This window comes from Panthera tigris, chromosome D4, assembly GCF_018350195.1.
Source record: "Panthera tigris isolate Pti1 chromosome D4, P.tigris_Pti1_mat1.1, whole genome shotgun sequence".
NCBI lineage: Eukaryota > Metazoa > Chordata > Mammalia > Carnivora > Felidae > Panthera > Panthera tigris.
In genome coordinates this window covers 12,600,190-12,623,380 of record NC_056672.1, presented here as the reverse complement: position 1 = coordinate 12,623,380, position 23,191 = coordinate 12,600,190, and the positions used below count along the sequence as shown (strand labels likewise).

Genomic DNA, 23,191 nt, shown 5'->3' with positions numbered 1-23,191 from the left:
ATGGCGGGAATTATTACCCCATTTTGAAAATGTACGAACACTCTCAGGGAGGATGAGATTTCCCCAAGATCACCCAGGGCTTATGACACCCAGGGGAATGAGTTTATTTTGGAACTGATTTTCTTCTTTCTCTTCTGAGTGGTGTTCCTGGAAACAAATTGTAATAAATTCATGACTTGATCAACATACTGATGAAGAGAGAGAGTGTGGAACCGTGGCTTAGGGACACACACTTGGGGACCAGTCAGATCTGGGCCTGAATTCTCACACTGTCCGTTACCAGCTGGACCTTGAGTTTCTCCTTCCGTCAAGAGGAGCTACAAGATCAACAGGAAGAACTTACGTATAGCTCCTAGTGCTGTAAGTGCCTGGCACGTAAAAGATGGCCAATTTATTCATGTGGATGTGTCTGTGTTTTATTAGACACTAAGATGTTTTGGAGAGACTAGCTTCAGCCTGGTCTCCAGATAGTCATTTGGGATTCCTGAGGGAATCACTAAATCCAGAAGGAAATTCCTCAGGGTAGATTCATATCTGCTCCATTCTAAGACAAAGGGAATGGTCTGGAGTCTTGGTTCTTACAAAGTTGTGAGCTAAAACTCTCCCAGGCCAGGAGTGCCTGGGTGGCTCAGTTGGTCAAGCGTCGGACTCTCGACTTCAGCTCAGGTCATGATGTCACAGTTTGTGAGTTTGAACCCCGAGTTGGGCTCTGTGTTGATAATGTGGAGCCTGCTTGGGACAGTCTGCCTCCCCCTCTCTCTGCCCCTCCCTCCTCACAAAATAAATGAAAATAAACTTAAAAAAACCTCTCAGGCCATTCTGCACCCTTTGAATTTGAATACCCCACGAGGGTAGAGGGTAGATACCAATAGATGCCTAATTACTTCTGGGATCAAAAACCATTTCAAACAACCAGCTACCCAGCAAGTCCAGCATATTCAAGGCCTTGTACTCAACTTCCTGGGATTAGACGCTGAGAAGTCACCTGTTCCCCAGAGGTCTAGTGCATTAGCACCCTTCGGGAATCACAAAAACATCAACGCTCGGGCTGCACTTGACTCAGACCCACTTGCTCTGGGATAGAGATGCTTTGTCTTTAGTGTGCATCTGAATCATCAGGAGGGCTTGTTAAAACATAGATTTCTGGACCCCTCCCCCAGAGTATCTGGTTCAGTAGTTCTGAAGTGCGGCCCGAGAGTGTGCATTTTAGGTCAATGTCATTTGAGGTGGGTTTGCACTTCAAGCATTGCTGCTGGTCTCAGGACCACACTTGGAGAACATCCGAACAGGGTAGAAGTAGGGGTGCCCAGAGAGCCGAACAAAATTAATCTACCATCTCAGAATGGTGATCACTTATATTATTAAGCTCCTGAATGATCTGCTTTTCTTCCGTAGTGGACATTAAAGCACCATCCAAATCATTTCTGGAGCTATCTGTTATTCTTTCCTAAATCTCTAGACAGGTTTATCCATGCCAGGATAATGGGCCACCCCCAGATAATGGCTCATTTGCCCTCAGTCACTTGTTCTTTAGCAACAAAGCAACCTCGATGGCCCTGCAACCTGGCCCCCTGAACTTTTGCAATTCCTTCCCATTTAGATCTGCAGGAAATTCAGGGTGTTTGTGCGATGGTATAAAATAAAGCCCTTATTCTGAACACCTCTTGCAGGAAGATTTGGGCTTAGACCAAACAAGCCAGTGGTTAAAGCGGAGGGGTGCTGATCCAAGAGGTTGATCAGTCAGAAGCAAGGATGAAGAGGAAGCAGGGCTTTTAGTAGAAGGTCACAGCTGAGAATTCTACAGAGCAATTTCAGGAATGTCAGGGTCCGAAGGTTATCTTCCCAGAGGCTTCTGGAGCTTTGGCTCATGGTAGGCAGGGGAAGTCAGTAGCTGTCAGGAGGGCCTGCTCACCTCTAGACCAGATGGGCTGCTCAGCCTCACCCATTGGCATTTGAAAGGCTCTTTCCTGTCACTGCCTACAGTCTCTCATAGTCTAGATGCTGTGGGATGGAGGTCTCCTACAGCACACGAGAAAACCCAGGGCAAGACTCAGGAATTGGGACCGGGATTCAGTTTCTTCTAAACCCATGCAGACAGAGGCTTAATAATTGACTGCGGACCATGCACTCTTAAATAGAGGGTTGCAACCAAAGCCCTCGTGTGTGGGTAATGACGAGGGAAAGACGCAGCTGGAAAATACTAATTAGGTAATACCATGTTTAGAAGAAAAGGAGACTGTTTGGGAGACGTGCGGGACGCAGAGAATACACTTGACATTCAGAATGTGCCAAGACAAAAATAGCTACCCTTTCATCACTGAGTTGCAAAAATCACTTTATGCGTAAATACCCAAAGCTTTTTCTCGCCGCCTAATCTCCCATTCACTGCTTAGATTTAATCAATAGAGACTAATTATGTTTACTTTTAAACATGTACTGTCTTTATCTATGACCCTGAAAACAGAACAGAACATTCTCTTTGGTAGCAAGAAAAAGATCAGAAGCTCACAGGAACATTTGCTCTCACTTCGTTCTTCTCCCCTTTGGCTTACCTGGTGCTGGGACTCACAACTGTATTCGATCAGCGCCCGTAGCCAGGAAATGCTCTGTTCGCCTCTTCTTCGCCATAAGAGGGACTCTTCACTATCGCCTGCCCTTTTCAAATAAACACTCAGCAGGCCAGTCCCTGCTCCATACATGTGGTAGAAAAAGGTCAAGCAGTGTTTTCCGGTGACTCCTCTCAGAGGCCAGGACAAGAGATGTGCTTTTTGTCCATACACCATGTGGGAGGCCTCGATGTACATGTAGTACCCTGGAGAGCAAATATAAAACCAGGCATTATTATTATTATTTTAATATGAAATTTATTGTCAAATTGGTTTCCATACAACACCCAGTGCTCATCCCAACAGGTGCCCTCCTCAATACCCATCACCCACCCACCCCTCCCTCCCACCCTCCATAAACCCTCAGTTTGTTCTCAGTTTTTAAGAGTCTTTTATGGTTTGGCTCCCTCCCTCTCTAACCACTTTTTTTTCTTCCTTCCCCTCCCCCACAATCTTCTGTTAAGTTTCTCAGGATATGCATAGGAGTGAAAACATATGGTGTCTGTCCTTCTCTGTATGACTTATTTCACTTAGCATAACACTCTCCAGTTCCATCCACGTTGCTACAAAAGGCCATTATTTCATTCTTTCTCGTTGCCACATAGTATTCCATTGTGTATATAAACCACAATTTCTTTTTCCATTCATCAGTTGATGGATATTTAGGCTCTTTCCATAATTTGGCTATTGTTGAAAGTGCTGCTGTAAACATTAGGGTACAAGTGCCCCTATGCATCAGCACTCCTGTATCCCTTGGGCAAATTCCTAGCAGTGCTACTCCTGGGTCATAGGGTAGGTCTATTTTTAATTTTTTGAGGAACTTCCACACTGTAAAACCAGGTATTATTATAAAAACCATGGGGTGCCTGGGTGGCTCAGTTGGTTAAGCGTCAGACTTCAGCTCAGATCAAGACCTCGCAGTTCACAAGTTAGAGCCCTGCATTGGGCTCTGTGCTGACAGCTCAGAGTCCCGGAGCCTGCTTCAGATCCTGTGTCTCCTTCTCTCTCTGCCCCTCCCTGCTCACTCTTTGTCCCTCTCCCTCTCTCAAAAATAAATAAACATTAAAAAGATGTTTTTTAAGAAAGAACAACCACCACCACAAGGTATCTTTCCTGCTTTCTCTTTTGAGTAGCGTTCCTGGAAACAAACTGGAATAAACGCATGACCTGACCACCATACTGATGAAGGGTTTTATAATTTGGGGGAGTATGTGTAATCCAAGAGGAATACATATGCTACAAAATGTGACCCGTCAAAATATTTTTTTTCATTTAGTAATTTAAAATTCAGTTTTGTATAGAGGATATAGTTAATGTTATTACTATAATACTAGTATTATGCCACTGAAATGGTGATTACCATAGAGAATTTATCCTACTGATTCATGGATAACATTCTGGAGCTTCCAGACATTGGTTTAGGGGAGAGGGCATGGATTTTGTAGTCCAGTAGGTCTGGGTTCAAGTCTTGATTCTAAGATTTGATCCTGGACCAAGGGATTATCATCTCTGAACCTACATTCATCATTTTGAAATAAGGATTAAAACTACCTTTATAAATATTTACATATATTATAATTATATATATATATAACTATAATGTTAATTATATAACATTTCCATTTTCCTTTCTTAATTTTAATTTCTTTTTAATTTGCTGGTTTCAGACAGAAACAAGATTTGTCTGCACATTAAGAAAACAAGGGTGTGCTTGAACCAGCTTCCACTGGCTCCCAAGTCCACTATGTGACTTTTGCAGGTAGGTCCAAATGACTTCATGTTGGTGGTCTGAAATGGGACATGATGGATGTCCCACTTATCCCACAGAAACTGGACATAGCTACAAATCAGCCACAGCCCCCAACATAGCTAGTTAATGTCAGATAATTACTATCCAGCTACTGAAATAAAGCAATATATGAAGAGTAACTCGTAGATAAATGCACTAGTGATATAATTCTGTATCCCTGAGACTCATTTTATTATTTTTTATTTATTTATTTTGACAGAGATAGAGAAAGAGAGAGAGACAGCAAGCAGGGGAGAGACAGAGAAAGAGGGAGAGAATCCCAAGCAGGCTCTGCACTGTCAGCACAGAGCCAGGTGCGGGGCTCGAACTCACGAACCATGAGATCATAACCTGAGCCGAAATGAAGAGTCGGACACTTAACCGACTGAGGCACCCAGGCACCCTGGCATGCATTTTTATTGTCTTCTTGGCCAATATCGATTTTCTTATGTACGTGATGTAAAACATAATCTTTACATGGTGTTATGTCTGTTATTATTTCATGCAGAAATTAATGGCCACACTGAGGGCAAAAAGAAAGAGAATGCAAATAACACACGCAAACGAAATGGTTTCTAGGCATCTTTCTTTACAATTTGACATTCAATCAATTAGCTCTAGTCACTTCCCAAAATGAAGGGCTTGAAATATTCCAGCCAGAATTGATCAGAAATATCTCCATCTGTGCGCCTTCAGGGCATTCCTCCTTTCCCTCTCTGCCACTTCCACAAACACAGGGCCAAGAAGTCCCACAGGTTAGGAAACCAGTGGGTAGAAAGAGTTCCGCTTAGGTGCGTCCGGTCAGATTGTATGCCCCGTGTAACCCTTTTCCCCAGGGTTCCACTCAGTAAAGGTGTCGCCCTGCAAAACCGTGCCATCAGAGTCACGGGATGCGGCCTTCATCAACCGTCATCCCCGTGATCTCCTTTAAAATATCAGAGGGGCACCTGGGTGGCTCAGTCGGTTGAGCGTCTGACTTCGGCTCAGGTCATGATCTCATGGTTAGTGGGTTCGGGCTCTGTGCTGACAGCTCAGGGCCCGGAGCCTGCTTTGGATTCTGTGCCTCCCTCTCTCTCTGCTCCTCCCCTGCTCACACTCTGTCTCTCTCTCAAAAATAAATAAAGACTTAAAAATATTTTTAAGTATTAGAAATGATACTTCCAGTGTTTCTGGAGTGTTGACCAATGACGTCCTCATCCCGAAACCGACCATCAGTATTCAGTCCTCGTCATTCTTGTCTCCTCCACAGCACTTGAACATAATACATCACTGCTGCCTCCCAGAAGTACTTTCTGAACTTGGTTTCCAGGACACTGTACTCTTCTGGTTTTTCTCCCACTTCACTGGCCACCCCGTTGCTGGTCCACCCTTTCTACTCTGACCTCTTGCCCTCTTGGAGTGCTCCAAGCCCCAGGTCTGGAACTGCACTATTCTTACTGATTACTGACTCATTGGGTGATCTCAGCTTGTCTCGTGGCTTTAAAAAAATTTTTTTAACGTTTATTTATTTTTGAGACAGAGAGAGACAGAGCATGAGCGGGGGAGGGGCAGAGAGAGAGGGAGACACAGAATCCAAAGCAGGGCTCTGAGCTGCCAGCCCAGAGCTGGATGTGGGGCTCGAACCCACAAGCTGTGAGATCATGACCTGAGCCGAAGTTGGAGGCTCAACCGACTGAGCCGCCCAGGCGCCCCTCGTCTTGTGGCTTTTAATGCTGCATATGTTGTATCACAAATTTAAATTTCCAACCCCTTTGCTGAAACCCAGACGTGTTTATTCAAACCGCCTAATGGACACCTCCCTTTATGGTCAAGTGGACGTCTCCAGCTGAACACCTTCAGAACTCAGCTCCTAACAGCCTTACCCTAAAACCTACTGCATCCTTTCTGGTTGGTCAGGTCCCAAACCTGGAAGTCCTGCACCCACCCCTATTCTCCTCACATCTCACATCCAGGCTATCAGGAGCTCCTGTCAGCTCTACCTTCAAAATAGGACAGACTCTAGTCATTTCTCTTCTCATGACCTCCGTTGCTACCTCCTGGTCCCAGCTGCTGTTACTTCTCACTTGGATTAATCCAACACTTTACCTGTGAGTCCGCCTGTGTCTACCCTTGTTCTCTACAATCTAATCCCAACATAGTACCCATAATGAACAAACGCTAAATCTTACCACTCCTCTGCTCAAAACGTTCCATTGGTTCACCATTTCCCTCAGAGTAGATGCCGAGGGCCTGGGAATGGCTTTTAGGGCCCTATAATCTCCTGTCCATTCTCTTACCTCTTATTTCTACCACCTTCCTCTCCTACTGCCTCTCTCCTTACTCATTCCGTGTTGTGTGGCCACACTGGTCCATTTACCTTTCCTGGAATATAGTCAGTATGCTACTACCTCAGGGCCTTTGCATGTGCTAATGCCTCTGCCTGGAATGGCTTTCCCTCCATTTAATCTCAGGTCTCACTTTATCATCTCTAAGTCTTTGCTCAGATATTTCCTTTTCCACTGGTCCCATTCTGACTACACTATTTCAAACTTCAACCTGCCTCTGGTACTCATTTCCTACACTCTATTATTTCCATAGCATTTAATTGCCTCTTAACATACTGTACTTTTGGGTTTTTTTTGTCCATCTCCCTTCCCTAGAACATACAAAGGCAGAGACATTTTCCTGTTTACTTCACTGCTATGCCTCCAGCTCCTAGAGCAGTGCATGGAACATAGTATATACTCAATAAGTATTTGATGAATGAACAAATGAATGCATTTTCTTCAGCAGCTCTAAGCCACAAACCAGTTGGGCCAAGGCCAAACTATATGTCCAGTTTTGTGAGGGGCTTGGCAATGAGACATGCACTTGACCAGGACGCTCCAAGGCAAAAGTAAAACAAATACAAGTTTTGATAAAATTAAAGTGATATCAAAGCAAATATTCTCAAACTAGTTCCATGTCATCCAATGTATTTTTTAAACCAAACACACACACACCACGCACACACACACACAATCATTTTTGTACATTGTTACCTTCATTTTTTTCACTGGCAAGAAAATTGCTATGTAAGAATACTGGGGTTTTTGCATTTTCAGCAACGAAAGGAACTTCTACAATTCTTTTCTTTAGCATTTCTAACTTAAGCGAGGCTGGATGAAACAAAATACAGATCTACATCAGCCTAACAGAAGGATGTATTTCATTGAATTCCATTAAGAATGAGGCCAAAACATGAAAATGACCATGGTTTGTCACCTAGCTATGCACAAAGGCATCCCATGCTATCCTATACATAAATTAATGGCATAGTGCCCTGAAATCCTACCTTAATACATGTTTAACCTAAACAACATTTCCTCCAAAAAAAAATAAGAAGAAAATCAAAGAAAAAGAACTTTTGTATCTGGCTTTGGGCTCTCAGAAGGCCCATTTGAATCCGAAGTGAAGGACCTTGGTGAAAGATAAGCCGCCCAGTGAGCGAGGGGAAGGAGGCTACTCTGAAGGACAGTGTCTTTGGGAAAATGGAAAGTGGAGACTGGGCTCTGAGACACGACATCTTTGCAGGATGGAAAGGAAGCGATGGGTCCATCATGAGTGTGAAATGACCTAAGAAGCACCTTCCTCTAGTGATGACAGTGTCTGTCCTACTGATAGCAGTAGGAGTCCTGAGCAGAATTAGTCTGAGGTCCTGGAGGGAGGGAAACCTCTAATCATCTCCAGGATTAAATTAAATTTTTTCTTCTTGGGGTACAAAGCACTAGCCATTTAGCCTCCAGTGGGTGAAGCATTACTCTGGAAATGCCTTCAGCTCATGCACCTCTGGGTCTCAAATATTAGGCTGAAACCATTACCCCAGGTCTCCGGTTCCGGAGATCTTTGTGTTTCGGGCCATAAAGTATGAAAGGAAATCTCCCAGGCTTTTGAGCTGTGTAATCATCTCACTTTTGGAAGAGAGACGTAACATCCAGGGGAACGTAAGTACAATGCCTTGTGTCTTTCCGGGACGCTGACACCAGTCTATTTTTCTTGAGTAACGTGGGTCTTTCCAAAAATCCTTGATACGGTTTCTATTGTAAGTACATATATCCCATATACGTATATTCCATAATGTAATACCCATGTAAACCATTCTAGATCAACATCTATACTACAATGTCACCATATTTGCCAACTGATCAGAATCTGTCTCTCTGATGCACAATTATTCCTCTTGATTCCAAATATGGTTTTTTTTTTTTTTTTTTGACTTGCATGAGACATTTCCTTTCCCCAGAAAAGATCAGAGCTTCATTGAGAGCCAGTCTGTCTCACATGTGTTTGGAAAGCAGAGAAAAGCCCCATGTGTTGACAAGCTTTGCCACATTATAACTCCAAATGCTGTCTGTTTCAGGGAACAAAAGCTCTGGATGGGAGCCAGGAAGCCCCAGTGCTGAAACCTCAGACCCGCTCACGTGTTCCTACACATGAAGGATTTCAATCTGTGGAAGGGAGTATTAAGTGAAATCACTTTCTCTCCGTGGGTCCTTGTTTAACATTCAAGACGGGGTTCCAGTGGGTCTACTGGGAGATCGGGGTCCCATCTGTTCTTTGTGCGGCAACTGTGATGTGTTGAGATACACCCCGGATTCATAATCTGGAACGGTGAGGCAGCTGTTCCTTCGTTCCTGGTGTCTGCCCCCTTTCACCAGGGCTGGGAAGGAGCTCGAGTGGCCTGTACGAGCCACGTAGAATGAACAGCTAAGCTGCATTCATTAAGCTGACGAGGATTTTTAACAATCGGGGGAAAAAAAGACATCAGTACTTTGGGCAGAACAACAGTTAAATGTGTCTCCCTAAAATTGTTGTTTTACGATACCTTCCAAACGATTTTTAAAGCTTGCCATAAATGGATAGTTATTGTTTAATGGGTATAGAGTTTCAGTTTGGGGAAAGGAGATCTGGAGATGGAGGGCGGAGACAGCAGCACAGCTGTGTGAATGTACTTACTGCCACTTAACTATAAACTTACAAATGATTAAAGTGGTAAATTCTGTGTGATGTAAATATTATCAGTTTTTAACAAAAGCTTGCCAAGAAGCTTTCTGTGTGTAAGTAGGACTTGACAACATCAGAAACTAGAGTGATAAGATCAATTATAAAAAGATTGAAGGACATTGGAGATTTTGATATTTTGGAGCTAATTTCTCAGATAGTTACAGACTAGCTGGGTATCATTCTCACGTGTCTGGATATCAGCTACTACAATTCTTTTTTTTTTTTTTTTTTTTTTTAGAGAGAGAGGGAGAGAGGCAGAGTGTGAGCAGGGGAGGGGCAGAGAGAGGGAGACACAGAATCGGAAGCAGGCTCCAGACTCTGAGCTGTCAGCACAGAGCCCCCGACACAGGGCTCAAAATCTTGAACTGCGAGATCATGACCTGAGCGAAATTAGATGCTTAACCAACTGAGCCACCCAGGTGCCCCTCAGCTACTATAATTCTTAAAAGACAAGGACTTGAATACAACTGCTAGTAAATTTTAGCTCTATAAATAACACATTAAATATATAGTTGTGATTTTCTTTTGTCTGACAGCATAACTTTATAAATACAGATCATTTGGTATTTTAATGCACTCTTGAGATATGTGTGTGTGTGTGTGTGTGTGTGTGTGTGTGTAGTATTGTGTGTGTGGAGATATATAGATAGATAGATAGGTAGATAGTTTTTTTTTTAATAGGCTTCATACCCTGCATATGTTAAACTCATAACTCTGAGATCAAGACCTGAGCTGAAATCAAGAGTCAGATGCTTACCTGACTGAGCCACCTAGGCACCCCCACTCTTGATATTTCTATCACACAAGAGGGAGTACTCTTAGAAATGAAGAAGACTTCTACCTTAATTGCCAGAAACATGGAAGACTTACTGAAACATTAAACAGTGTCACAAAAGAAATGGATGGTGTCTCTCCCTCTGGAAATTGTTAAGAAAATGATGAATAGTTGCTTTTCTAGAATGTAGGTGTGGGGAGGAGGGCCTGAAGGACTTTTAATCTACTCACTGGTAGACTCCAGAAGCTAGGAGTTACAGGTGAAGGCATTTTCTCACTAAACTAGATAGTTATCTACTGATTTACTTATCCCTCTGTCTTTGGGCCACAAAATCCCTCTAAACGCTAGGGCAACTAAAACAATTGTTTAGAAGCATTGTGACAGCATGGCATCATATAAATGTTAATAAAACTGCAATAAACAATAAAACCCTGTGATCTTTAAAACTTATCTTTATTGTCTTGCAAAAAAGAAGCATTTCCATCCGAAAAGACAAATTCTGGAGTCTGTCCCTTCTCCATGCACGTCTAGGTTCATCTTTCACAAATGCCTGTGTTATTTTATTAATTAAGGAGTCAAGTTGTGGGGCCAGTGGATTTTTTTATTTTTGTTTTTGTTTTTTGTTTTTTTGTCTTTGTTGTTGTTCTGCTATAATGACTTGTTCTACTATGTGACTGACTTAAACACTGGACATTTTCCCAAACTTTAGTCATACAAATACCAACTTCATGATTTTATTTTGTCTGCCCACATACCTACAGCACTTAACGTTCTTCTTCAAATGCCACTTTTACTACATAAATCCATTTATTCAAATAGGAAGCCACATTAGGATGAAAAGAAACAAACAAAAAATGCTATCAATCTGTGAAATAATGGTTTTGATGGACTGGTTATATATTTTTGTTATACATGGATATTAGTATCAAATTAAAAACTATTCATCCACATACCACTTAAGTTACCCAGTGGTAGTTTGGAAAACATTGGTTCAAGGTCTACCAAACGTTCCGGTTTCTACTAAGTCATTTTATCTGTAACCACAGGCCATGATTTTCTATTCATAAAAGCACAGATGAGGCAGAACAATGAATCCAAGAAAGTATTCCCAGAGAAGAACAGCACATTTTATAAAAGTTTCACTAATTGTAAAAAATAACAACACCATTCATGTCAGTGGAGCTGATACAGTATCAAGGCTTTTCACAAATATAATCTCAATTGATCATCACAGCAACCCTAAGAGAGTAGCGGGACATCCTTTGTTATCTTTATTTCACATATGGGTAAAAGGAGGCTCAGAGAACGCATGTGATCACGCCCCGGGCTATGCAGGGAGCCAGTGGCAGAGCTAGCTCATTGTGCATCCATTGGTCTTTCTGAAAGGGCGGGCCTACGCCGGCCAACTCCATCTTGTTCTGTGTCCTTCACCTTGACCACGCCTCCTCCCCTTGAGTAACCTCCCGCTCACCTGCCTTCCCCAGCCAATCGGCTGAGGCCACAGCCATTACCTCACCAACTGCCCCTAGGCCCCAATAAAACCTTTGTCCTTTTGAAACTCGCTCTCTCTCCCCGGTATCTCACCGCTGCGTCGGTGCAGGTAGGGGATTGAGCTCGAGCTAGCTCGAATAAAGGCTCTTTTGCTTTTACATCGGACTCGGCTCCCTAGTGGTCTTTGGGGATCATGAATTCTGGGCATAACACTTTCCACTAGACTACACCACGCTACACCCTGGATTGTGGAAAACTTGCATGGCAAGTTAGTCAGGAACTACAGCTCCCTTGCTATGTATGATGAAGTGTTAAGTCTAATAAACACACAATAAACTGGCATCTCCACATTGTGCCTTTTGTCAGCTTCTCTTCTTACTTAATGGACCCATATTTTCTGTCCGTTTAATCCAGTTGTCTATAAACAGTTTTGTATGCCTTTCCTCTTTCCATTTTCTTCTTTTGTGTGTTCTTCCAACTGTAAATTGATAGGCTTTAAGGAAGGATGGGAAGTGAAAAGGTAGAATGCAGTCTACAAGTATAGCCTCTGAAAGTCCCAGAATGCACTGCATTCAAAAAGGATTCTGTTATCACCTACACCAAACCAATACCCTCCAGTCATCAAGGAGAAAGACACTGTGCTGCTGGTCCAGAGTCTGAACGTATTATTTCACTAATGTCTAGGACAGAAGGTTCTGCCATTTTTACATACTTCCATTATTCTACTGCCTGTATTATCAAAAGACACATGGCAAATATTGTTAGGACTAAATGCAAAAATAGCAGTAAATCAACAAGGCAGGCAATAAGAGATCTTTCTGGATGTAATTCCATTATTGTTTAAATCATACATCTACTCACACACAGGTTTGCTGTTGCTATCCTAGGATCCAAGCAGATAATACCTAAAACTCCCTTGAGTGGGTTTCAGTGTTTTAATATTTAAAATGACTATGTTGCCTTAGGATCTAGAAGATCCTATCTACCTTCAGCATCCTATAAATCTATGAACTGTTATTAATTTGTTGAGTCAACTAAAATTTTCTTATTCTTTCAGACCATATTCTCTTCTGGAGGAAATTCCAGAGACATTCATCTAAGCAATATTACATTTACTATAAAAATAACTTTTTAATAAAAAATATGAGGTGATTGTTAAGTGGTTTCCATGATAATTAAATAAAAGATTTTTGGACTACTTTAGTACTGTGTCGGTTGTCTCCAATATTTACTACACGAGATTGAGAGTTATAAAGGGAAAGAAGTAGAAAATTACAGTCTCTCAAGCAGTTTATAGCCAAAGGCAATATAAATGTAAATTTTAATAGTCTCCTCCTACTACCCCTCATCAAAGAACAGAACACCATATGATAACATAATCTCAGATACAGCAAGACCTTGGGTAGAACAGGCCAGAGACACAAAGATCTCATTCAAAACACTATGCTTGGTTGGTGTGCAAGAGAAGAGCAAATGCCTTCAAATTTTGAGTATAATAATAATTCATAAATAAATGATGCCAAAAAATAAAATGCCAGAGACATCCTCTTGTGGATAGGTTGAGCTATTTGGAGCAGACCTACACTCCTGCTGAGAAGAAGTGGAAAAACAATGGATAAAAACTATATATTTTAGAAAACACCTGTTTTGAAACCACGAGAGTTTCCCAAACAGCAAGGACTTGAGGGTGCCAAGGTCCCAGGAAAAGGAGGTCAGTGAAGTGAATTCAACATTCTTCCCGCTGCTGTTCCTATTGGGGCATTTGCCTATTCAGTTTAGAATCTAAGCAGAGAGCAGCTAAAATGAGGCAGAGAAACCAATGGAACCCCCTGCACTGGGAAGATAATAACTGGAGTTCAGGGTTGCCAAGGCAGTAAGAGCTTGCTTCAGAGCCAAGTTCTGTGCAAAAAGAGAGGCACAGAACAGTGAGCCCATCACTTGGCAATCTTCCCTTGAGGCTTGTGCTGAACGCTTAAGCAGTAGAGGGCAAGAAGAGCCTCTTGCCAAGAAGCCAAATGCAGAACAAAGTTTTCAGCAATCTCACCAGCTGAAGAGATAAAAAATTAAAGTTTAGGATGTACTGAAGAGGAGGGCCCTTAATAAACCCCCAGGGCATGCTCTCAGAGAATATACCCTAGGGGTAGGGGAGAATGGAGAGGGTGGTCTAGCAAAGCAATACCTGCTCAAGTCAGCCCAGTTCCGATGGGACTGAGGTGACCTGCTTGTCTCAAGTTGTCTATTTGAGAACAGGCTGAATCCTCTCTGGAGGAAAAAAACTTCATCATCAAGGATTCTATCATTCTTCATTCCCAATGTCCAGTATTCAGTGAAAACACCAGAGATTTCAAGAAACTGGGCCAAAGTGGAGGGAAAAACAGACAAGAGAAACAGGACCACAGGTGACCCAGCTATAGCACGATCACTTTTAAGAGGTGTAAAATAACTATGCTTAGTAACTTAATAATTTGAGCATTTATATTATGTCCAGGAAATAGATTAAGATGAAGAAGTTCATGAAAGAACTTGAGTCTCTTAAAGAGAAACAGGCTGGAGAAGGGATGTGGACTACATACATGTGGAATACAATACAGAGTAAGGACCTCTTGAAAATGTGTTTCCCTATAAAAGCAGTGAGAACACTGGAAAAAAATAGTCAAATCAACTTCTTCAGAACTCTGGAAATTAACTAAAGGCATATAGCAATCTAAGAGTGTTCAAGAAAAATGACAATCTTGCTAAGAAAGATGAGCTTTTAACCTGCCCTAATCCCGTCTTAATCTCTCCTATTCCTACTCCTACTCCTACTCTGAGACATAATTGAAAACCAAGAGCTTTACAACTAAAGTATCCATAAAAAGCATCAGCCTACAGTCATTCTGCAAGGCGCAGAACTGATTTGGAGCTCCCTAAAGCCCTGTCCCCAGAAAATTATCATTATTTGACCTATTTGGCAACTTATTCAAAAGTTCCATTCTCAGGGCTTCTCTCAATTTAATTTGACTGAGGTAGACCTTACTTTGTGTGAACAGCCTTATCTCCAGGGGCTTTTGTCAAAAGCAATCAGTTAAATGATTGTTTAACATTACAACTGCCTTAGGTGATATTAACAATTGAAGCTAACAAAAGACTGACCCAAAATTGTTAAGAATAAAAAGTAGGTCCTGGGATATCTGGTGGGGGAGGGGGTTGCTTTGCAAAACTCCAAAATCTCCAAAATATTTCTGGCAATCTCCATGGCTTCTCAGAAGTTCCCATAGGATCAAGCAACAGTTGGACACAATAGTGGCCAAGTTCATGATGCATCCTTGTATCAGCTTTCCCTGGTTCCTTGCTTTGCTGCCTTTGCCCCACATTTCTGCTTCTTGGGATCACATCTCAAAAAATACCACCTGCATGCAAACCTGTATCTTGGACTTCACTTTCTTGGGAATCCTGTCTGGCAGTATCCTCTAGACCCGCCAAGTAGAACCATTTAGGAATTCCCTGAAGCTGCCATACTGCTTAGTGGTTCCATACCTTGCACGTGGATGCTACCTCACCCTGCCACTCTTCTTGGTGAACTCTCACTCATCCATCAACATGCTCCCAAGGAGAGCTAGCTGCTTCTCTTTATGTGGTTCCATCATCTCTAGAACTGAACTCTTAATACTTTACTTATTACAATTCTAGGGGCAATTATTTGGTGCACAAGGCACAGTAGATGCTCAGAAAAAGTGGAATAAATGAAGATCATCTGGATGCTGCACTGTATAAATTTATGACCACTCCCAGTTCTAAGATGTTTCATCTTATATACATGTAGCCTGTGATACTGGTGGCTTTAACAAATAAACAAATGTTTTAACGGGGCCTTTATTGGCTCATGCTTTCATTTTTGAAGGGGTGATGCTTGTCATAATGTGATCTGAGAGCCAATATATCCTCCCACATATGGCTCAAGCCATTGGAGGCTAGAGAAAGAAGCCACTCTTTCAGGGCTTAGGATACACGATAGGTGTGCAGGCTGCAGCCAGGGAGTTAAATTTACAACACTGGTTCACTGACATTAAAATAGCTCAGAAAAGAATTTACTTTCTGCTAGATGCATTTCTATAGATGTCTAAAAATACCATCAGCTTGAATATACCCTTTCCAAAAGAAGATACCCCTCTTTGGGTGAAGGGTTTTGGGGGTGAGATTATGCTGCTACATGAAGTATTGTGCCTTTCACATATAAGCTGTCACAGCTGTTCCTGGTCATTTGTGGTCTCTTAGTATCATGTAGGCGGGGAAACTCTGGTGAGACAGAGTAGACAGAATATGGCCATTAGAGCCTGCCATTCCTGAGACTTTGTCCCCACTCTACTTGTTAGTGCTGTGTGACTCTGGAAAAACACTTAACTTTTCTGAGCCTTGGTTTTCTCATGTGAAAAACAGGCACTTCCTCTAACTTTACAGGTTGTGGTAAGGATGTGTTTATGGAATGAATGTTCATGTCCCCCCGAAACTTATGTGTTGAAATCCTAACCCCCAATGTGAATGGTATTAGGAGGTAGGGCCCTTAGGAGCTGATTAGGTCACGAGGGGTGAACCCTCAACAATGGGATAAGTACCCTTTTAAAAGAAAACCCAGAGAGCTCCTTTGCCCCTTCGGCCATGTGGGGACACAATAAGAAGATGGCTGTCTATGAACCAGGAAGCAGTCTCTTACCAGACACGGAATCTGTTGGCACCTTGATGTTGGAGTTTCCAGACTCCAGACCGAGAGAAATAAATGTTTGTTGTGTAAGCCATCCAGTCTGTGGTATTTTTGTTAGACCAGCTCATACTGACTAAGGCAAGATGTAAAGCTCCCAGTAAAGTGCCTGCACATGGCAAATGTTCCATAAATGATCACTAGCTAACATTATTTCCTGAGTGAAACAATTGTTACAGTAATTTTAAGAACAGACCCAAAATACCTTCCATCCGATGCTATATATGTAGGTGACCACAGCAAAATTTGCTGCCTCATCTGCATTATTGTAGATAGGCATAAAGAGATATAACCTGTAAAAGACTTTCTTTAGTTAGAAAATGGAAAGGTGCCTTGAGAACCTTTTAAAAATTTGTTTTGAAACAAGCAAGAAAAAGAATGGAGAAGAAGGCAGACCCTAGAAGCAATTTGCTGAAAAAAATCAGAATTCTCTTGATTGTGCACCAGAGAATTTCATTTAATGCATAAAGCATTTGCTGGGAGCGAATACTGAACACATTAAGAGGTTTTTGCCATTACAGTCTTTGCAGAAACATCCAACCAGCTGAAACATCCGTCAAAGTTTCAGAGAGACAAAGCAAACACCGCCATAACATTTTCATTATACAAAGCCACACCAAGTTAACTAACATGTGCCCCTATAAGCCAGGAAAAATGTAGATAAAGGAGCCAAATTATGAGTAATTGAGTATCTACTGAATGTGCTTTTGCTAGGTTTTCACAGATTTTGTGTATAGGGGGAAGGGGTAGAATGTGGTACAAACAAGTTTAGGTTATTTTAGCAGAAAGATGTGAAGGGCAGGACAAGGGCCACTTTATGCAGGAAGGGCTCACCCAGCTCCTTCCCTGTTTAGCACTAATGCTGGGGAGGGACTCTGTTATGGGCTGAATTGTGTGTGTCCCAGTATCTTGGAATGTGACTGTATTTGCAGATACTTTTAAAGAAGTAATTAAATTAAATGGGGCTGTTAGGGTGTGTCCTAATCCTATAACTGGTGTCCTGATAAGACGAGATAAGGAGAAGACACCACAGGCCAAGGGCAGACAAGGTGAGCACACAGCGGTAAGGAGGGCCTCTGCCAGCTAAGCAGGAGAGCCTCAGAGTGAAACCAACCCTGTCAACACCTTGAGCTTGGACGTCTAGCCCCTCAGAACTATGAGAAAATCAATTTCTGTTGTTGAAGCTGCCCAGCAGTATTTGTGGTATTTTTAGGAAGACAGCACTAGCAAGCTCATACTGAGTCCAAATACCCGTCCCTCGAGTTATTTATAATCCAGTTGGGAAGATAAAATTGATACACACATAAAAGGATTAGGTACCTATGACTAGGCTGGCATGGGAGTGATGGAGGTAGCAGTAAGAGCCACTGCCACGAGTGATAAAAAAGCCAAGGAAGGAGAGTTCACGGAGAGGAGGAAGGCAAGGCAGGGACATCTTTGCTGAGCCCCTATTTCTCATAGCCCCGTGAGAGTGGCTTCCATACAATGACATCAGGGTTACTGGCTATTCTCGGTCTCCTTTGCTGGTTCTTCCTCCTCCGACCATTGAACTTTGGAATGCTCCAAAAGCTTCTCCCTTGGTCCACTTTTGGTTCTGCTCCTACTCCCTTAGCGCTCTCTCCCAGTCACATGGTTTGAAATATCGTCCATACCAACAGCTTCCAGAGCAGTCATCTTTCCTGAACTTCTGACTGCCCACTCGACACCTCCCCTTGAATATCTATTAAGAATCTCAATTCTGACATATTTAAAACTGGGCTCCCGATCTCCCTTATCTTCCCGACAAACCTATCCACTCTATCTTTTCTATTTAGTTGTTGACAAGTCCATTGTCCAGCTGCTCATGTCAAATCGTTGAAATCATTCTTGATTTCTCTCTTTCTCTGACACCCGTATTTAACCTATCAAGAGATTCTGTTGGCTCTACTTTCAAAATATATCCAGAATTTCGCCACTTCTTACCACCTCCATGCTACTACCCTAGTCCAATCCACTGTCATTGGTAAATCCACCCTCACTTTACCATATACTGTCTTCTGGATGCCTCGCCTTATCCTGATGGGGCTCTCTGATTTCACTCTTGCCCCATTTCTCAACATAGCAGCCACAGTGATCCTCTCAAAGCCAGGTCAGATCACCTCCTTCCTAAGCTCAACATCTTCCAGGGTCCTCCCACTTCAGGTAAAGTAAAATCCAAAGTCATTCTTTTTTTTTTTTTTTTTTAATGTTTATTTATTTTTGAGACAGAGGGAGACAGAGCATGAACCGGGGAGGAGCAGAGAGAGAGGGAGACACAGAATTGGAAGCAGGCTCCAGGCTCTGGGCCATCAGCCCAGAGCCCGACGTGGGGCTCGAACTCACAGACCGTGAGATCGTGACCTGAGCTGAAGTCGGACGCTTAACCGACTGAGCCACCCAGGTGCCCCAACCAAAGTCATTCTTTAAAACAACAATGACAACAACAAATATATATATATATATATATACATATATATATGCATATATATATGTGTATATATATATGTATATATATGCATGTATATATGTATATGTATATTTATATATATGTATGTATATATGTATATGTATATATATATGTATATATATGTGTATATATATATATATATTTTTTAAGAAATCTCTATGCCCAGCACAGGGGTGAAACTCATGACCCTGAGTTCAAGAGTTGCAGGCTCAAAACAAAAACAGACAACAAACAAAACAACAACAACAACAACAACAAAACAGTTGCACGTTCTACTGAATGAGTCAGCCAGGCACCCCCAAAGTCCTTCTGATTAATGACAAGGTCCTCTAGGGCCTGGCATACCATTATTTTTCTGATCTCATTTCCTAGTACTCATTCCCCTGCTCACCCTGCTTAGCAAAACCAGTCTCCTTGCTATTCCTGGGACACACTGAACCTGCTTCCACTCAAGGGGCTTTGCACTGGCTGCTCCCTCTACTTGGAATACTTCTTCTCAGTACCTATGAGGATAGGGACCTCAACTCTTTCCAGATTACCTTCTCAAGCAATTTATTGCCTTTTAACATACTATATCATTTATGGTTAAGTATAGTCTTTGTTGTCTGTCCCCTGCCTACTAGAAGAGAAGGCCCATGAGGGCAAATGATTGCTTTGCCTGTTTTGTTCATCTGTGTTTCCAAGTACCTAAACTGAACTCGGCACATAACAGACACTCAATGAGTATTTGTTGAGTGAAGGAACAAATGAATTAACAGCATTAATTAAGCATTTATTATATACCAGGTCATATCCTAAGCACATTTTAAATGTTGTCTCATACATAAATGATACATACATAATCCTATGAGGTAGGTATTAATTATTCCACATACAGATAAGGAAGTGAGATTTAGAGAAGTTCAAGGGTAGAACTGAGATTTGAACCCTAGCAGCAGTCTGGTCCCAAAACTCTCAATGGTTTAAACACAACCAGCCAATGAAGCAGGTAAATAGGTAAGTAGCTATAATTATTCTCATTTTTAAGATGACACAAATGAAACTTAGAGATTTTCCATAACTTTCTCACAGTTTCATACCTAGTGAGTGGGTTGACTCTGTTCATGGGTCTGTTGTACGTCCTGGGGCCTGGTGACCCTCTTCTTGCTTTTCAGAGACGCTGTCCCTCCACTGCTTACTATTTTTGCTTTGTCCTCTCTTCCATGCCATGGCCTGTTGCCCAGAAAATTCCCCTATGGCAGTCCACCACAGCATAGGTCTCTTTGAGAGTATCTCTTCTCAGATCTGTTACCACTACCCTTTTGATGTTTCCGAGAAATGGAAGAAAAGCTATCAACCTTCCTCCCACCCAAGAAAAACGCACATAAATACATTGTGATTACAATGGACTTGAACTCAAGCTGATTCGTTCTTGACCTTTCTCTACTCCTCTTGTAATAAAAAGATATATCCCCACTATCCTGTTTTCTAGGGATTTTACTAAATAAATGGCTAGTTGTTTATACGCATCAGTGAGGGCTTATAGATTGATTAATTCATTCCAACAACATTTTTTGAGCATGTATAGTATACAAGGTACAAGATTAAGCCCTCTGGGGATTCAAAAACAAGGCTGGCAGTAACTTGCCCTCAAGACATTGTCGATCAGAGCCAATGAGACTGACTTTTTGTATTTTTGTTTGAGTTATCTCTTTCCATTTGATTTAGTGTTGAAAGCCCTGCAGTTGCTACCACTGTCCTGCTACCATGAGATGAGAGTCGAAGATTGCAGCCAATTGAGGAAAACCAGATCAGGGAGGTGGCTGGAGAGAGAAACTGGCTCCTGATCGCACAGTCTGCATCAAGTTGTTCCTAAAGCTAGCCCTAAATGGATTTTGTCTATTACAAACGGCAACAAATTATGCCCAACCAAGACAGTATTCACATATACAAGTCTTTCAATTATCCTCTTAACTTTCCTGTCTTCCAGACACAGCTGTGTGTACTCTTAGAGACCCCTTAGAGTCTTCTACTCAGTGCTGGAATTGGGATTCTGTCCTACCTTTGGACCAATGCTGAATCTCTTCAACGCTATGCCTTCTGGAAGCAACGCTGTCCCAGAACAGGGTAAAGCAGTAGGAACAAAAGAGAAGTCAGTGGTAGGATCAAGCTGCACATCTTCTTAGTCAGGCAAGAGTGCATCAGTACCTAAGGCTACATGGACACTGACTGGGAAGGTGGCTGTAACCGAGGGCTCCTGGAAAGACCCAAGCCCCGACTGCCAGGTGGAACCCAAGCAGAAAATCTCTGTGGGTTATACCGTGGAGAGCAAGCGCTATGGGAAGAAGAGGTGGTCACAGGAGATAAGCCAGAGAGCACACTGTCAGAAATGGTAAGATGCAGTTCCCCAAAAAGCCAGTAATTTGATGTGTGTCATAACAGAGGACATTCAATAGCCATGAAAGAGTCTGAAATAGCACCAACTATTTGAACAAGTGCTCTTCTTTCAATCTCTCTTCCACTTATCCTGATTAAGGATCATGAAGTGAGAGGCAGATGAGGAAGTAGAACAGAGAAAACAAAAGAACCTTCTTCCCTTTTCTGATCTCCAAACTATGAGTTAGTGAGGCCCAAGCTGAGGGAAAGAGAGATGATTCAATTGACTGAGAAACTGGAGATGTGATTTGGATTGGACTTCTAAACACACATAACTAGGTGACCAGTCTAACACCTTAACAGGACTGGGAAGCTATGGGCTCTGCCAACGGGTGGGGAACGGAGAATGCTTTAGGATTTGTTTGAAGAGAGTGCTCCGAAGAGAAAATAAAACTGTTCCTGATTGCACCCTAGCAAGTTTAGCTAAGTAAACAAACAGGTTATGGTGTAGGTTGCTCTGTGGTGTTATCTGTAGACTTCTCTTGAGGTAGGCTGTAAGAAATAGCACTATGCCACTCACCCTTGTATGTACTATCATAATGGCTTCTCTGTTAGGACCCTTGAGGAAACATCTCTGCGAGCTTCCTGTCCGGGCTAGTTCTGCTTCTCTGCACCAGGGAGAGTGCTTCCATCCAATGGACACACCAAGTGACATCAAGAGTGTCAGTGAGAAAGGTCTATTCTGCACGGTCTATTTTATCACTGACATTGTTTACAATCGCTGCACATGGTGATGACAAGTAGGTCAACGTCAGTCTGTTTTATCGGACTTCATATATTTGCTACAGAAAACACCCACACCCCCTGGTGGATCACTTCACCTCTTTTTATCCCAAGGACACGGTGAATCATGTTTTCCATCTGTGTTTCAGTCACTGCAAAGTGTAGAGGCCAATTCCTAGAGTCTCGTCTGCCAGCACCTTTCTCATACAGGGCCTCGGTCCTGGCTCCAGTTTAGATCACTATTTTTTCTTCCTTAACACTGTCCCTCTCTCCTTTATTTTTAAACCTACTTCTCATTAAATTATTTTTGTGTGCAAATCTTTGTAATAAGCCCATTTCCATCCTCTTTGCACCAAGATACATAAGCAAGGCATAAACAGAAAGAACATTTTTAAATGCACATATTTAATGATCTATCCCATGGGCGGAGAATCACGTGTGTAGTTCATTCTAGACACGAGACATAAATTTGCACCTTTCAAAATGCAGTGAATGACCCCACAATGCTATTTCAGGTTTCCTTAGGAAACAGCACCATGTGGCGTAACTCACCTACCCCAGTAGTGTGATCTCCCTTTGGTCCTGTGTAGGAGGTGGGGGTTTCTCCCCTCCTCCTGTGCCAGCTGCTCCTGTTTCTTCTCTCCTGGGTAAAAGCACATTCATCTTGTTCGAAAGTACACTCTCCAGGTGGAGGTGGAAGCCCCTCTGTGAGGAAACAGCAGGTGTTGTTATTACTGAGGCACTTTCAATGAATATGCATCCCACGGCTCCCCATTCTGCATGTGTGAATGTCACCTGGCCATATGCCTGTGCTTATGGAGAGGCAGCACCCCCCCACCCCCGCCACCGGCCCCCAACTGGCAACCCTCCTATGCCAAGCTCTTGCCTCTAGCTAGAGCCTGGACTCTACCATGGGTCCTGCCACAGGGACAGAGAATGATCAGAAATCTAGATTTAGGGGCGCCTGGGTGGCTGTCGGTTGGGTGTCCAGCTTCAACTCAGGTCATGATCTCATGGTTCATTGGTTCGAGCCCTGCATCGGGTTCTGTGCAGACAGCTCAGAGCCTGGAGCCTGCTTTGGATTCTGTGTGTCCTCTCTCTCCCTCTCCTCCGTTCGAGCTCTGTCCCTCTCTCTCTCTCAAAACTAAAT

The 23,191-nt window shown here is 42.6% G+C and overlaps 1 protein-coding gene across 4 annotated transcripts in view; it reads right to left on the bottom strand.

The window, feature by feature from the left end:
* The window catches only part of MAMDC2 (MAM domain containing 2), a 171,660-nt gene that overhangs the window by 4,686 nt on the left and 143,783 nt on the right, over positions 1-23,191 (bottom strand). For 3 of the 4 annotated variants that reach the window (XM_042963626.1, XM_042963627.1, XM_042963628.1), the window contains 2 exons: positions 22,594-22,746; positions 2,553-2,812 (listed from right to left, as the gene is read on the bottom strand). In XM_042963626.1, the coding sequence (XP_042819560.1) occupies positions 2,553-2,812; positions 22,594-22,746 (413 nt within the window). Of the gene's footprint in view, positions 1-2,552; positions 2,813-22,593; positions 22,747-23,191 lie in introns of those variants that run through there. The other variant, XM_042963629.1, reaches the window with a different exon arrangement.